The sequence below is a fragment of the Vidua macroura genome, chromosome 10 (assembly GCF_024509145.1).
Source record: "Vidua macroura isolate BioBank_ID:100142 chromosome 10, ASM2450914v1, whole genome shotgun sequence".
NCBI lineage: Eukaryota > Metazoa > Chordata > Aves > Passeriformes > Viduidae > Vidua > Vidua macroura.
In genome coordinates, this window is record NC_071580.1 from 10,915,481 (window position 1) to 10,931,987 (window position 16,507).

Genomic DNA, 16,507 nt, shown 5'->3' on the forward strand with positions numbered 1-16,507 from the left:
ATGGGTCAAATCTACTTGGGAAAAGCTGAGAGAGGGGAGATGGGTGTTAATGTGAATCACAGCCATGAGAGGCTGGAGGTGGAACCAGTTTGAACCACTTTTTCAGCTTAATCTAACCCAGCATTTGATCTGGGTCAGCTGTAAGAACAATTAAGTTCTTTGTTGGTAGAGCACTGGACTTGATGACCCTGGAGATCTGCTCTTGTGAGCTTATGAGTAGGAGATGTGAAAAGGAGAGAGACTTTGGGTGGTTATTAATAGGATGATGAGGTACTGATGAACAGGAACCCTTTGAATGTTATTGTGTCTTCCTGCCTCATCTCCACATGTGGAATGTTGTGTTGTGTACAAACGTTTGTGAGGAAGCATGCACAAAATTGGGTGTGAAGGAGAGAACCTGCAAGTTTGTCTGGTCTTGTCCAAGTTTCCTGTGTCCTTGTGAGGGGAGATGAGAGCAATAGAAATTCCCTTTAGGGACTCTGAGTTCCTCTGCAGTTTGGCTTAGTGATGATGCAGAGGTTGGAGTGCTTGCTAAAATCAAATTAAATCATTGCCAAAAGAATAAACAAATCTTGTTCAAACACTGATAAGAAATATGTGCCATGACTTTTGATTATATCTGTCATCCTTCCCAATATCTTCCTGCTCTTTGTGGGAGACAAATTAAAGAATCGCTTTCCGTTAAGATTTTTATCGTGGTTTTGGGAGGGGGGGGGGGGAACTAGTTTTATACTAAAAGAGCTTATGCACTGCTTTATGGGTTTTTGGCAGCATACCTTCATGCTGAAAATTAAGAAGAGCTATATACATATGACTGCAAATATCTTTGAGGGTTAGGATAACCTCTTCAGAAGGGTGCATTATGGTTTTGTTTTTCTTTTCCCTCTTAGATTTTAAGTAATAATGCATATGAGTGTGTTTGAGCTACAGTGCCCTGGGTGTGAGTCCTTTCTTTGTAGGAGCCAGCATGTGGGGCTCTGGGGTGGCCTGGAAGGATGTCCTGAGAGAGCCAGACCTCCTCAGTGAGAGAAACATTTCTTGTGCCTGTCTGGGATCTTGGTTCAGCAAACCTAGCTTAAGGTGAAAGAGTCTGGGGGTTGAGATATAACTGATATTTTGACCATCTGCTTCATTTTGTGTGCAGTTCATTTTGTGTGTCCAGGGTTTATCATCCTTGTTGTCAGCTTGGATTTGGCTGAGAACTACCAGAGGACAAAGCCGTGCTTTCCTTGGCTGATTTTGTCGCATGGCATAGTCATGACTGCATTTGACAAAGGCTCTTTCCCTGTTGTGGCCCCTTCTCTGTGGCCCTCAGCCAAACCTGGGGTAAAGGAAGAGAACTGAGGGATGCTGCCTGGTCACTGCCCAGAAGAGCAGCCCACCTGCTTCCTTCCCAGAAGTACCAGGAAGAAAGGATTATCTGTGCATTACCCTCTGAACCCCACATCTTGTCCTACCCCAAGATGAAAACACTTGGATAGATGCTGTATAAAGCCTAACTTTTTTTTCTCAAGGAAGAAGGCTTTGGCTAAACCTGAACCTCTCTCCTGCTTTCCTATTTGTGATGCTATCTTGGCATTCTGCTGGCTCTGAGCAGGCAAACAATTCCCAATCCCTGGGGAAAGAAATCTCTTCCTGAGCTGTGCAGGATTCAGATGTGAGTTCCATGCCTTCCAGTGGCCTCTCTTTATTTAAATGGTATCAACACCCCACATATTTGGGCACAGCCTGTTATTAGGAGCAAGAAGTTGGGAGATGCATTGGAAGTTGTGTTTCTTAATGGTATCCCTGCAATTCCAGCTTCTTGTGCATTCATCCTTCAATTTTGCTGTAATTGTGCTTACGGGATTAAAGTTTTTGTGATGTGATGACATCTGTGCAGGCTTGAGAGGCATATGTCTTATCCTTGAGCTGCAAAGGTCTTCTGCAAGATTGTAGAAGTGCTATATAACCAGGTTCTTTTTTTTTTTTTTTCCAAGAGGTTTTCAAATTGCATTCCAGTTGCAAAGGTTTAATCTGTGGTAGAAAAGCCTAAGGTTGGAAATAAGTTGATCTTTTGTTTGGAGAGACTAAGTGGATGCTAATGCCCTGTTTGGGTTTGCCAGGGAAGAGGGTTAAGTAGACCAGAGAGATGGGTAGTGGGAAGCTGAGACCTGCCTCTTGCCGTGTGCCCACCTCCCTCCCGGCTGAAACAAGGGGATCCTGCTGCAGGAGAAACACAGGGAAGGGCAAGAGTTGAGTATGCTTCCAGTAAAGATCCAGCCCCTATATGCAGCGGGCTTGTCATGCCATGGATGGCCTTTCATTCTTTCATAGGGTACCAAAATTTTTTTGTGGTTGTACAGGTAATGTGACCCCCATGTTGAGCAGTGAATTGGGGATTTTGCCTGGAGAAATCCTCTCCTTGTTTAGGTGGAGGGATGGGACCTCAGCAGTCTAAGGCTATGAGCGTAGCCCAGAAAAAAGTGATTGCAACCTGCATGTGGATGGAAAGAATAAAACGCATGCTTTATCACACAAAAATGAAACCTGCTGACATTTGACCATCTGCACTGCTTTAACTGTGCAGTACTTGTGCAGAAATCAGGACAGTCTGGCTGTGTGTGAAGTGTGAGCACTGCTCAGTTACATACATGCTCTGGGGTTTGTGCAGTCATGTAATTACACTTGACATCAGATTGGAAATGGCAGCTCCGTTTTACAATTTTCCATGGTCAAAAGAAAGGTTAGTAAGCAGTATGAAATCAGGAACAGATGATCTTCTCAGTTTCTTGTTTAATTTGCAAAAAAAAAAATAATACTAAATATTTTCTAGTATGAAAATACAGTTTTTCAGTGTGAGACGTGAAAAAGAGCTGCCACTGAAGTGTGGTCAGGATGTTTTACATCTTGAAGTGGTTGCAACAGATGATCCATTTTGTTTGCTGTAAGTTGACCATGGTTGAGACAGGATTAAATTATCCATATATATATATATGTGTGTGTATATATCTCCATAGTCTGGTAATGTTCTTTCCTTGGGGACTAGAATTGCTGTTTTGAATAGTTATTTTTATCGGTCTGATTTGAATCTTCAACAGTGTCACCAACACCCGATTTCTCTGATTTCTTCCAACATGAGCCCAGTTATGCTATTGCCTAGCTCCCTCAGGAGCTATTTTTATTTCTTTTTACCTGCTTTGTTTTAAATAACAAACTAATGGCTTTAAGTTGAGTGAAATTGCTTTCATTTTTTCTCCCTGTGCATAGAGAACACCAGAAAGGAACTTTTTCCACCTTGTGTTTCAACCCATCTGGTGGCAACCTTTTGGTTTGCATTTGTCAAGTTATGCCTTGTGGAAGGCATAAACTCTGTGGAAGGGTTTATTTCCAGTTGCAGCTCTTTTTACTGTGAGACAGAAGCTTCAGTAGATCTATGAAGAAGACGTGGCATCTGCAACAGGAAAGTTGTGGATGTGGGATGTGAGAGGGTGTAAACCATTTGCTTTGCACTTTTTCCTCTGGAAGGCATTAGTTGTAACTAGTGGAGAAACTACTTATTTCATTATCGTGAAGGGTTGAATAAAAGCGGGTGTTGCCTGGCTCAAGGCAAATTTTAAATTCTATTTACAAAATGTTCCCACTGAAAAAAAAAAAAAACTGGAAACGCTTCAGAAAGGAGCTCTTGCACCGATGGATTTGTGCTAGACATTGTTAAACCCTGTTATTTTTCTGGCACTGCCTCCAACGCCTCTTGAGAATGTGCAGAGTAGGCAATAAAATGAATGCAACTCTTTTAAAGCTAGGTTGCATAAATCATCAGAAATGAGAGGAGCTTCTTGTACTCTAAGAGCAGCACTCACTCCATCCTCTCTAGCAGAGAAGTGAGCTCAAAGCTCTTTGTGCCACTTGGCCTGGATTAGTATTAAGTCACTTTTGGTATCAAGTAGAATTAAGAGGAAAATAATTTCTCACTAAGGGTGTTAAGGTTTGACTTTTTTTTCCCCTTGCACGTGTTTTCTGGATTCTCTGCTGTTTCAGTGCCATGATCCTTACAGTCCCATGTCAGCTCTCCAAGCTCTTTCAGCTTGATCTTTAGAGTGACATATGAGCCCAGCCATGGTCAGGCATGTGGGTAGGTCTCTCCAATGAATAAACTTGCTGTTCTTAAAAATCTCCCTGTTTTGTTTTATCTTCTTCAGTTACAGTAGTAAATGATTCCTGAGAAATCTTCCAGTTTTCAGTCTCCCAGAGTTTCCCATCAGAACTTTGCTGTGCTGGGAGAAGAGGCTGTAATTGTCAGATGGATTAAAGAGCTGCTTCTCAGTAGGAGCAGATCATGGCATAAAACTTTTTGCATATCAGCCCAGACCATACAAGGCTTTGCAAGTGATGATTTGGCTTTACAAGTCAGTAAGAATTCAGAAAGGTTCACCCCTATGCTTCTCTGCATTATTTCATATAAACACACTGGGTCCTGGGCAAGTCTTGGCTCTCTGCTAAAGGAGAGCCTGTGAGAGGCTGTCCAGGGTTAGCTTAGCTGCTTGAGCAAGGAACAGAGAGCAGGATGACATTTAAGGTGATTGGGGTTTTACTTCTGTAAGGCTGCTAATATAAGGAGCAAACCCGTAAGAAACAGCTGTTCAGGAAGTCTCAGATAAGACGCAGGAAAGGTTTAGGTCCTTGGCATTGGCAAAGTAAACTTGGATACTCTTTGGGAACTTGAATCTAAATTTGGTGGTTTTATTTGAAATTACTGACCATTGTTATCAGCTCCATGCACAAGCAAGAGACAAAAACATGGGAGATGGGTGGGGGAGCTTTCTGATGATTGGCTTTTTTTTTTTTTTTTTTAATGCCTGTTGGGTTTTATTTTTTAATTTGTACTAGAATTGAATCACCTGGGAGTTGATCCAAGAATGTTCAGTGATATCTTGTATTTTTGAAAATCCCTTGCCACTGCTGTTTCACCTGGGGTCTTAGTGGAGCAACTAAAGGAGCAGTGTTTTAACCAGGACGTGTGTGTTAATATCTTGAGTGGATGGCTTGAGGTGTGATGTATTTCTGGGCTTGTGCTCAGTCATCCGCTCACTTTGGAAGTGGACCCAAGTGGCAAGGCTGAGCATGCTTGAAAATTAATGCATTGATTGGAGCCCAGCAGCCTCTTGGGATTGATTCCAGAGTTTGGATCCGGATTAAACTTCCCCCCAAGGACTTTGGGAAGTGGTATACAAGGGGACCTGGTGAAATTTGAGATGAGTCCAACTTCCTCAAGATGGCAAGAAGATGAATGTTTTTACCAAGGGCAAGAAAGTGGGAGGAAACGCCCAGTTTAGGGAGGGAAGGGGAAATATTTTATGGTGGGGTAGTGTCTGGGAATGAAAGGGATGGATTGTGTCTCAGTAGATATGAATCTTTCAGTTTTAATCCACATCTAGGAAGTAAATACAAAGAATCTTGTCAACTTCGGGGAGAGGGGAGGAGGTGCTGGGCTTTTGGGCTGTGCTGCTGAGGCAGAAATCCCTGTGCTGCAGAGCTGTGGTCCAGCTGTGTCAGGGGATGATGCACAGGGCTGGAGCCTCAAGAGCCAAGGGGAACAGAACAATAGGAATAGGTGGATGCCAACAGAAGTGTTGAGTCAGCAACTGGATTTCTGCTCTATGGGAAATGACTGAAAAGTGTATTTAAAAATTTTGCTTGTTTGTTTTGGCTTTTTTAGATAGTGTCATGGAGTCTTTGGGAATCACAAAAGTCTTTCTTGGAGAGCGATAGCTCAGAAAAAAATTTCTGACTAAGTGCTCTGTAAAATTTGGATCCTGCAGATTTAAGTTATGTCTGTGAGATTCTCAGTAGCCTCTGCAAGCCTCTACTGTGATTTCTCACTGCTGCAGTTTTATTCTGCATTTCATCCGTAGTCGAAGAGTTGGCTCCCTCAGGAGTACTGGTGGTGATTGACTAGAACCGAATAGATGAGTAAATCTCATATAGATGAGTAAATCTCCCTCCACCTTCTTGCAGCAGAAAAGTATGCAAGAAGTTCTTTTAAAGGAAACCAGAATGTGCCCTGGCTAGATGTCACCAATACTTTGGAAACAGGAAACTACTGCTTGATACTAAAGTTGGAAAGTTGTTGAGATGAGCCTTGGTCAGTCCACTGTGTTTTGTGTCTGAAAGGAATTGTGAATGTTCAAGTTGGAGGGGTAGGGAGTTTAATGTGGTGTCAGATGGAAATTAGTTGGTATATTGTTACTCAAAAATCTGGAACACCTTTCTGTCTGCACAGGGAAAGGTCTGTGCAGCTGACTAACTCAAATGTAAATCTCTGAAGCTGTGCCTTGCATAAGTGACCATGGCACTTACGGACCGTGTGTCCTGGTGTTTGCTGAAGTCAGTAGTATTGGACAGGGAGGGAAGTACTGAAAACTGAGTTTAGTTTTGCTGTTAGACATTGGAAGCCCCATGCCAGAGAGCCCACTGGAAATCCTGCATGTGCAGCATATGTGGCAAAGTGATTTAAATAGTTGGGAAAAATATTCTTGATGTTTGTAAAGCTGATGGAGTGAAGTCACTGTGGAAGAAGCAGTGCCTTTGCATGCATGCTGTGTCTGTCTACACTCACAGCCCCCTCTCTCAAAGACCAGCTTTTGTGTTTTGTGTACGCACAGCCTGGCATCTTTGGAAAACACCACATAAAGTTCCTGCTCACCTCTGAGTAGGCTGCAGTAGTGGAGTGAAGCTGTTTGTGATGTGAAGTACAGAGGCAGGGTGGGTAGGAAGGTCCCCTGGCTGTGTGTATCCTGCTATACTGAACCCCAACAGATCCTTGGGCTCAGGCAATGCCAGCTTGGTGCAGGCCAGGAGCTGCCTTCATACAAAAAATAGTGTTGGAAGGCAAAGCCCTGCCTCCTTTTGTTCTCTGCAGTTGGGATCTAATCAGAATTTGGCATCCAGTCCTCTTGACTCCCCCTCAACCTTGAAAGCTTTTCAGTCTGCTGTTTGGTGTCCAGGCTTTTGGGAACACCATCCAGGAGTTTTCTTGCTTGATTTGGACAGAAGGAATGGCTAAATACATTAGAAAATCCAATAGATCTTCCTTTTAATCTATAAGGACTCTAATGCTGCCGTGTAACCCTTTTCCTCTGCTTGCTCTAACTTGTTTTAATCTGCCCTTTGCCCTCCTATAACTCTTCTTTATGAATTCTTATATTCCATAGTTGCACCATGCTTCAAAGAGTGGGCGTGGGGGGTTTATGTGTGTGGCTTTTTTTTTTTTCTTTTTTCTTTTTCCCTTTTTTTTTCTTCCTGTGTGTTTAACTGCTTGACTTATTTAACTTGCAGATGATCTGAATTTCTTGTTCTGACTAAAAGGCTACCTAGCTGGAGTACTTTACTTTCATGTCTAAGAGGTGATGCATTTGGATTTTATTGAGCGTAATGATGAACTTATGAGCTAACTTCAATTCCTGTTCTCTTCTGACCCTGGTTATTCACTGTCCTTGTGCCCTTTGGCCATACTTCGGTGGTTACTGTGCCTGCAGCCTTTCACTATGGATGACACACAGATATCCTGTCCAGCCTAAGCTGCCCTCTCAACACAATAAAATGCTGCATGTCTGAGATGACTGATAACATCAATGGTTACTGTCCAGTAAAGAGTTTAAGAAACAAGGCAGCTTTCATCAACTACTGGAGTTTTCCTCTCTAGCCCCTGTTTCTCCTCCCCAGCTCCCCATTTGTATTTTAATTGGTTCCTTTTAATGTTTCAAGTTCTATTTTTATTTTTTTATCCAACTTTTCAGCACTGTTGTACAAACTCAGCACATAGAATTTCTGGGCAGCTGGCTGAGCTGACAGTTGTTCTCAGCCACTGAAATCAGGCAAAAAAAGCCTTGCTGAGGTCTTGGAGTCTTTTTCTGGTTTTTCTGATGCAGGTCTTTGTCTTCAGTTATGTTTACATCTCCTGGGATCGTGAGGGGGTGCTTTTCCTATTTGTCTGTGCTTTATAGCTCTTCAGATCTTTGTTGATGTTGTGTTGTCCAGCTGGTAATAGGAGAACGTAGGAAACTCTTGGCTTCTCTTTCAGTTTTAGGAAGCTGAGTGTTTGGGTTATTAATCAATTTCTTTTAAGATCATGGAGTTGTAATGTCTTGTGATTTCATGCATTTCATAGAGATTATATTGCATGATTTACTTTTTTTTTTGCTGTCTTTTTTTTTTTTTTGTATGTTTTCAAATTATGTGTCAAATTGCTGAGCACAAGCACAGGGTCAAGAAATGACTGTGTGCAGTGGGGGAGTGTCTTGGACTTTCCTGTTTTAAACTGTCTGAATTTTCAAAATAACTGAGCATAGCCAAGATACTCTAATGAAAGTGGTTTATGTTTAGGAAAGGGATTTTTGTTTTATGAAAGCTTTATAGTCTAAAAACTCTAAAATTATCTGACTTTCAGAAACATCGTTGCTTTCTACGCAAGTAGAACTTTTTTTAAGAGCCCAGTTTAGATTTTTTTTTTTTTTTTAAGAGCCTAAAATGCTGCTCTAGGGAAATCAGGGGTATTATTTTTATATGCACTGGAAAATATTTAGAAGTACTTACACAGTGTAGGGTGTCCAGCCTTAATACTTCTGTGAAGTGGGATGCACTGTCATTCTGATAATCCTTGAATTAGACAAGGTCTTTTACGTGAACCTGTGGCAGGTGGTAGGAGTCAGGAATTACAGGCATTCCTGCTTTGGGCTGTACTTGTTTTAAAAGACACGCTGCTCCTGGCTGAAAAACACTTCTTGTTGAGTTAAATGAATTAACCAAGGGGCAAAACTCAAAGTTTAGCTAAAACAGAAAAACTATTACAGCTGGGGGGAACAAGACAAATCCAAAGCTTACAGCCCTTGTGGGTGGACAGGAGCTCGCCCTCACGTTGCTTTTTGTTAATTTGTCTCATTCTCTGAGCCCACAAATACTTGCATATGTGGTCTCTAACTTAAGCATGAAGTTCTGCTGTGTTCAACAGTGCTGTGGCTCAGTGAAATGTGACCTGCAGCTGTACAGGGTATGGCTCTTAAAATTGTGCTGCTTCTGTGAACCTAAAGGGTGTAGATGTGGCACTGCGTGCCTGCTGGAATAGCTCATCCCAGTGAAAATGGCACAGACTCCTCTGGCTCCTCCAGTGTACAAGGCAGATTGTTTTTCAAGTGTGATTCTGTGTGTGTTTGCAGATTACTGATGTGCACTGATTTCTCCTGTTCAGCTTCTGTGGTGTACTGTTCACCAAATGGGCCATTGGGCTGTTTGGGATGGCAGGGATGCTCTGGTGAAGTGGGCAGAGCAGTCAAGTTTTTAAGCTTGAAGCATAGTGGTGTCATTTGAGTAGGTCATTTAATGGTGGAGTTTCTTGAGGGGAAGAGAGTAGTTGTGGGGGTTTGGTTTGGTTTTTTCTCCTCCCTAGCTGATTGAAATAGTGTCTTCCTTAGGCTTTCCTTATGTGTTTAGGTGGTGCTGGAAGTGGTCCAGGCAACTCCTGGGTTTATCTAACTACTTAACATGAAATACCTGTGCAGGAGGATTGTGTCACTCACGGGGTTTTGGTTTTTGTTCTTCTTAGAGGAAGAATTTTTTTTTTCTTCATTAGTCTTGAATTTAGTTTCTTAAAATTATGTTGGTTGTACATACAGCCCTGTGGACCTCAAATAGATTCTCTTCTTAATAGTACAGGAGGAAATGTGCAGAAATATGTGTTCCCTGCTTACAGGTGGGATTGAGCTGAGGAGATGCTGTTTGGTTGTGCTGCAGCAGGTCTAATATCCAGAGCAGGAGTGACTGACTCCAGGGCTTCTTTTGATCCAATGCCCTCCATGGCACTGGGAACCTGTTATACCACCGGGATGAGAAATAGCCTCCTCTCTTCCTGGAAAAAGCAATGACCCAAGAGTAGGATTACTCAAATCAGATAGGTTTCCAGGCACTATACTAGAACAAATCAATCTTGATAACTGTTGGTATCTTTGGTTCAACCAAAGTTACTTGTTCCCTTGCTTTTCACATTGAGTATATGGTGCACATTATCATTTTATCTGAGGGTTTCCAAGTGCTTGGTGTATTCAGCTGCTCACTAGTTCTGTGGAAAAGCCTCTGCAAAATAGACCCACAGGATTTATTTCCATTAACTGGAGCTGGAGGGAGTGTGGCTGAGCTGGTGTTGAAATGAGCTGTGTGCACTTCCCCTCATAGCTTGAAGGGGACCAGAGCAGTGTCCAAACTGAGTTTGTTTCTCATAAACAAATCTTTCAGGCTTTCTCTCCCTTTTTTTTTTTTTTTTAATTTGTTTTTTTGTTTGTTTTTTTGTTTGTTTGAGGTTTTTATGTGAGAAAACAGACTAGAGAGGCAAACCAAATCACAGCTTTCATTGCAGTGAATGAGCTGTCTATGCTTCAGCCCTGATCTTAGCTGAGGGCCATGGGTGGAGCCCTTTATTTCTTGGCACTGCTCTATCATGGCACAAGCAGAGCGCTGACAGGGGGTATTGTATCAGCTGCCATCAGAGCAACTGGCAGTCAGCAATATCTTGGTTAATAATTGTGATAGAAGCCCTTCTGTTGAGCTTAAGGGACTTATTTCCACCTACTTAAAATCCTTTGCTTGGAAGGTTTGAAAACTTAAGTGGATTTAAATATTTCTGGGCATATTTGAGGTGTCTGTCATCTGATTTGGATAGGAAGCATTTATCCTGCTGCTTTTAAGGTAGCTTTTCTTCAACAGGAATCTGAGTGTTTCCCTGGGCCAGCACTGAAATATTGCTGTAAGTTGTTTACTAGTCCTACAAGAGTTAGCCCTAGTGTATCATTGTGCTGCAGTTAAGGACAAAGCACAGGATTTCCAAAGTGCTGTGCAAATCGTCTTGTTGCTAATAACTATGGTAGTTTATTAGTTTCATCCTCTCATATCTTTGGAGAATAAGCACCAGGTGTTTTTGCAAGGCTTTTGAGTAGTTGGACACTGCTCTTGAGCTGCGTAGACCGGGTGGTGAGAATTAAAATGTAGTCAGTAGGTGTGTATGGTAATGCCTGTTCTTTTGGTATTGGGAGAAGGGTTTTGATAGGGGTGGAGGCATCTAGGTGTTCTACACCTGAAGATGGTAACTTTTGGCCAATTTTCTCAAGTGGAGAAATTCTCAAAACTCTCTGAAATGCTGCTAACTGGGCAGTTAATCGCTGGAGCTCTGTATTTTAGGGGATTTTTTTGGTGTGGAAGTCCCCTTCAGAGCTTTTCATGACTTGCATTAGTTACTTCCTTTCCAACGTATGTTTTTTTTGCAGGTCTTTCTCATAACCTTATTAATTTACACAATGGGCTTTAAGCCGGAGAGGCAGGGGTGGGTTCTTGCTGCAGGGCAGGGTGAGAAGGGCCCAGGTTTGGGTGGGCTGGGGCATCTTCCCTTGCTCCAGCTCTGCCGGAGCATTTGCATTGCCCTCTGGTGGCAAGTGCCCCGGAGCCGCTGACTACAGGCTCTGCTGTACCTGTCCCCCGTGTTCCCGGGAGAGATCCACCCTCCCGGTGGCAGAACCGTGCTTTAACCATCGCCGGTTTTCAGTCTGGTTTTAATTCAGCAGCCCCTCTAGCAGAGCCATGACCCACAAGCATGAGTTAGCATGAGAACCTGAAAGTGAAGCTGATGGGATATAGGAAGCGAAACTGATAGTTCAAGATGCATTGTTGAAATTATGTTCTGAAATACATAGTCTATGATCTAATTGTAGTTCTCTAATTATTTGCTGTTCGACTGCCTGAAGGTTTTTATAATGGTTCAGTGATATTAATAGTTTCAGAAACTCGGTGGAGGGAACAAAATAGCAAACAAAGGCACTGAAAAATAGATAATCTGATCTTTCAGCTTTATATGCAATTCATTTCTTTCCACCAAATAGCTTTCTCTTTATATCAGGAATCAGTGGTCGGGCTACATTTCCGTCATTTAAAACAACCCCACAGCAAAATATGAGCATGTGTTAAATTCTGGGCTCCCAACCTGCCAAGAATTAATTTCTTCTGGAAGAAACGCTGTTGTATTCCTTTCTGTGAATGGTGAAAGGAAGCGGTGTGTGTGCAAACGCACGCCCTGCAGCCCCTCCTGAGGGGCAATACCTTGCAGACAGTCTGCAGCCTCTCTTTGTTCTCCCCATCCAAGGGGCCAAGGGGGTGAATTCCTGCGTGTGCCTTCCCCGGGCCTGCTGCCCCTCTAATTGTCCTGTTGTCAGAAGGCGTGTGCCTCCCTGAGCCTTATCAGATTCCTCCAAAACCTTGCAAGCAGTTCAGGTGTTGACCCCTTGAGCACAAACAACTCCGCGCCTGCCTTGGGGCATAGCTTGGAGACCGGGCTTAGTGCAGGGGTGTGTGCAAACCTGGTGGCTTTGTCACAGGGATGGAGCACCTGCCTGGGGAGGGGACCCAGGGGCCAGGGAAGGTGAAAGGCTGGCGGGACTCGAAGCAGCAGAAGGGGAGTCCAACAGCTGCTTGTGTCAGCATGAGGATAAGTGCAAGGAGATTAATAGTTATTTAAAGAGCAAATGGGGACACGGCATTCGGCTGTGGCATGTGAGTGTATAAATGCACTGGAATGGCTGCTCCGCCGATAACATTTAGACAGATGGTCCCTGGACTGAAAGGAATGAAAAGGATCTTGGAATATCTGAAGGATATCTTACATTTTAATGGGGCACTTATTTTATTATTTTTGTTTAATTGGATCTCAGGCAGCACCTTCAGCATTTCCAGGCTGTGCTGTCTTGTTAACACTGACCGCTTGTTTGGCCATCTTTCCCTATTAGCTTAAGTGGCCTGGGATTAGAGAAATAGTTTTTAAGTGAAAGCTGAAACACTATTGTTCTGCTGTCTGTGTGTCTGAGCTGGTGTAGGAGACTGTTTTCATCACAGCTGTCTTCTCATCATTTGCTGGTCAGGGAGTGTGTCTGATTATAATCTCTGTGAGGAATGAAACAATTGAATGATACTTCTACATTTTTGGGAAGTCTTCAGGTCTCACTAGGGTATTCTGGGGCAGGAGGGTTGTTTTTTGATGAAATGCAAAATTATTGATCAGGTAAAAGACTCTTCCTGGTACAGCATGTCAGAATTCTGGCTCTTTCCATATGGAATTAGCCTCAAGGGAAGACATGTACCAAAAGTCCGTTAAATAGGTCTTGGTTGAGTGAATAGCCTGCAGGAGATGAGACATAACTGTCATCTGTGTTGCCAAAGCTGCAATCTCCTTTTGGAGAAGAAGAACCAGTCTGGATCACTCTCTTCCCCCATCAACTGTTTAGCTTTGAGTCCAATTAAATACAAGATCTCCCATCTAACAGGGGTGCTGGGCACTAATAACATCCACACTGCTCCAGAGGGGGAAACTGAGGCAAGGAGGGCAAATGACTAACCTGAGTCACTGGTTCACCCAGGATTAGGACTCAATATGTAATTGCTTTTATTACTCTTCTGCCTGCAGGCCTGAGACAAAGGAGGCCCATTAAGTGCAGGGCTTTTTACACTGTGAGGAGCAATCCCTGCCCTGCAGACCTTGCTGCCTGCAGTAGGCTGAGGGTGGAGGGGGAGGAGAGTTGCCTTGCCCAAGGACACAGCAAGTCGCTGACAGAGCCAGGGAGGGAACCAACTCTCCCTTCTCTCTGCAGCCTATCCCAGCTTCCAAAATGCAATTTTCTGTGCTGTTCCCCTGTGCCCACACCTTCACAGCACAGCTCCTAGTAGCAAGCTGATCCATCTCTCTAAGGTCCCATGTGCCTCACTGAAGATCCCAGAGCACCAGCCTCGCCTTGAGTGTTTAATAAAACCCCCAGAAAATATTAGCTTCTTCTAGTGAAACAGAAACCTAAGGAAGAGCTGCAGTGGGTGGTTTAAATTTCTCTACTTCCATTCTGGAAGTACAGCTGAGAATGTGAGGTCTTTGGGCACATGGAAGACACTTCAACTTTGCAAAGGGACCATCCTGTTTTCCTCTGTGGCTGAAGAGACTGGTAAAGCTGGGTGTTAAATGGCTAATCCAAAATTCCCAGGAGAGCTCAACAGATAGGTTGTGTCCTTCCCTTTCAGGTCTTTGGAGGAGTGATGTGCTACTTGAAGCTTCAATAGGGTTACTGGGATTCCCAGTATTGAGAAAGCTTTTTGTTATGGATCTTGTGGTTGGTGTTCTGACTCAGGGAGCCTTTGCTTCATGGCTGATAAGAAGAGGAATAACTGTTGGAAAGATGAGGGAAGTTGTGAGCAGAGTAGCTGAAATACTGACAGATGAGCTTGATCACTCTGGGTGGGACTGGAGCTACAGGATGTTGAGGGACATCAGCTGCTTGGAGCCTCGGATGAGAGAAAGAGCCTGAGTCCCTTCTGCTGAGACGGCAGAACCAGGTGCCTTTATTGCTGCATGTTCTTGGCTGAGCCCAGAGCTGTTGGGAATGGGCACCACAAACCTTTGTGATGCTGCTTGCCCTGAGATGGGCACAGTTAGTGCCCTTTGGACACACACAAGGATGAGGCTGTGAACCCAATGTACCTGACTGAATCCCACTTGCCTGCTGCCCTGTTACTCTGGCCAGTGCCATGTCCTTCAAAGGATTAAAAACGTGTGGCAGTTGTGTAACTTTCTCCAGAATACTTTCCCAGCTTCCAAGTGTTGGTACTTCAGAATTTTAAAATCAGATACACTTGTTTTTATGGATTTTTCTCAAGCAGAACTTGTCTCCTGCCTTTCTGAACCTAGGCTTTTAGTATTGTGACATTTTATAGCAAAAAACAATCCATGTTTATTTGTGGGTTTTGTGAAGTACAAGTCTTTTGTGAAGAATAACTGTGTGTTTAAGCCAAAATTCTCCTCAAGATGTTTGCTTATTCCCCAACTCCTCTTTTAAGAGAACATGAAAATTAATTTTGTATTTGCTCTTTTTCCGTGTTGTCTAGGAATTTTTCACCTTCTGTCATGCTGAGTTGCACCTTTCTTCTCATGGTCTTTTTCCCAGGCTGAAAAGTTGTCATCGGCTGTCACTTTACAGGAGGGCATTAAAAGGATTTGCTTATTCTGGTCACCTTCCTGTAAACTGTGTTCCCCTCTCTTTGAGGTGGGGTACCATGGCTACACATTGAATTTAGGTATTAGATATATTTTTTTCTGTTCACCTCTCCTTAATCCAACCTTTGCCCTTTCTGTACTCTATTCTCAGAGGTTTGTGGTTTTGATGTCTTCCAGTTGTTTCATATATTGTTTGCACTTGAAGGCTTTTAAAGTGCTAAGTAGCACTTTACTACTACTAGTTAACTACACTTAACTGTACAACCGATACTTCTTAAGAGAAGAAGCCTTCTATGCAGTCTGTTTCCATTCTGCTTGATAGAACTTTAATTCTCCACCACCATCTGTGACTGGTCAGTGGGAGTCGAATGCAAGGTGCAGATAGGCTGGTGGCACCTAACTGTTTTTCCAGTGAGTCGTATTTCAGCACAGTTACCACCTGAGTTAGAGGTCCTGATGTCATCTTGCCTAGTGGGATCAGATCCATAGCCTTTGTGTAGAGCATCAGGCTGTTGAAGATGGTGTAGCCTTGTACAAATTAGAGCCAGTTGCACTGTAGTGAACTTGCTGACTTCCATCAGGTTTCAGCAGTACCTTTGAAAAGGTCTGACTGTGTGTTGCTAGACATAGTGAGCCTGTCTCTCTGTGGTGGCTTTCTACCCTGGAAATCACCTCCTGGTTATGTACAGGCTGTTTTCCCAGCTCTGCTGTTGATCCAGTGTGTGACTGAGAAGCTGTACTCCTTTCTGTTTCAGTCACCAATGTAAAGAGGGGGATATCCTTTGCAAATCTTCCTCCTGGTGTGACACGAACAGTGGTGCTGAGATGATGCTGTGCATCCTCCATGGTGGAGGCTGTGCCATGTCTGGGCAGCCTGTGCTGATGCTGCTCCTCTAACACTCCTGTGCATCTCTTTGCCTGCAGCCACAGTACACGAACCTGGGGCTCCTGAACAGCATGGACCAGCAGATCCAGAATGGCTCTTCCTCCACCAGCCCTTACAACACGGAGCACGCGCAGAACAGCGTCACGGCCCCCTCGCCCTACGCCCAGCCCAGCTCGACTTTTGACGCCCTCTCTCCCTCCCCAGCCATCCCTTCCAACACAGACTACCCAGGCCCTCACAGCTTCGATGTATCATTTCAACAGTCCAGCACAGCAAAGTCAGCAACATGGACGGTAAGGACACGGCATCCCTTCACTGCCTTTGGTCCCCCTGCCTGTAGTGACTTTATTCATGTAATACATATGCAGGCTTGTGCAAGAGCAAAGTGACCCGAGTCCTCTGCAGGGTGTGATGTGTCACACAGAAGGGAGACATTTATCTTGGTTGCTCTGAGAGGGTGTGGTGGGAATTTAACCCTCAGTAATACCACTAAATCCCAGGAGACTAAAATGCCTTGCAAAAAACCAGTCACGTAGAGATCACGCATGATGAACAAGTGGTTCTCTTTTTGGGCC

General features: G+C 43.7%; 1 protein-coding gene across 3 annotated transcripts in view; it reads left to right on the forward strand.

Moving 5' to 3' along the window:
* Positions 1 to 16,507, forward strand: part of TP63 (tumor protein p63) — an 81,935-nt gene that overhangs the window by 16,443 nt on the left and 48,985 nt on the right. For all 3 annotated transcript variants that reach the window (XM_053986580.1, XM_053986579.1, XM_053986578.1), the window contains exon 2: positions 15,971 to 16,225. In XM_053986580.1, the coding sequence (XP_053842555.1) occupies positions 15,971 to 16,225 (255 nt within the window). The remainder of the gene's footprint in view (positions 1 to 15,970; positions 16,226 to 16,507) is intronic.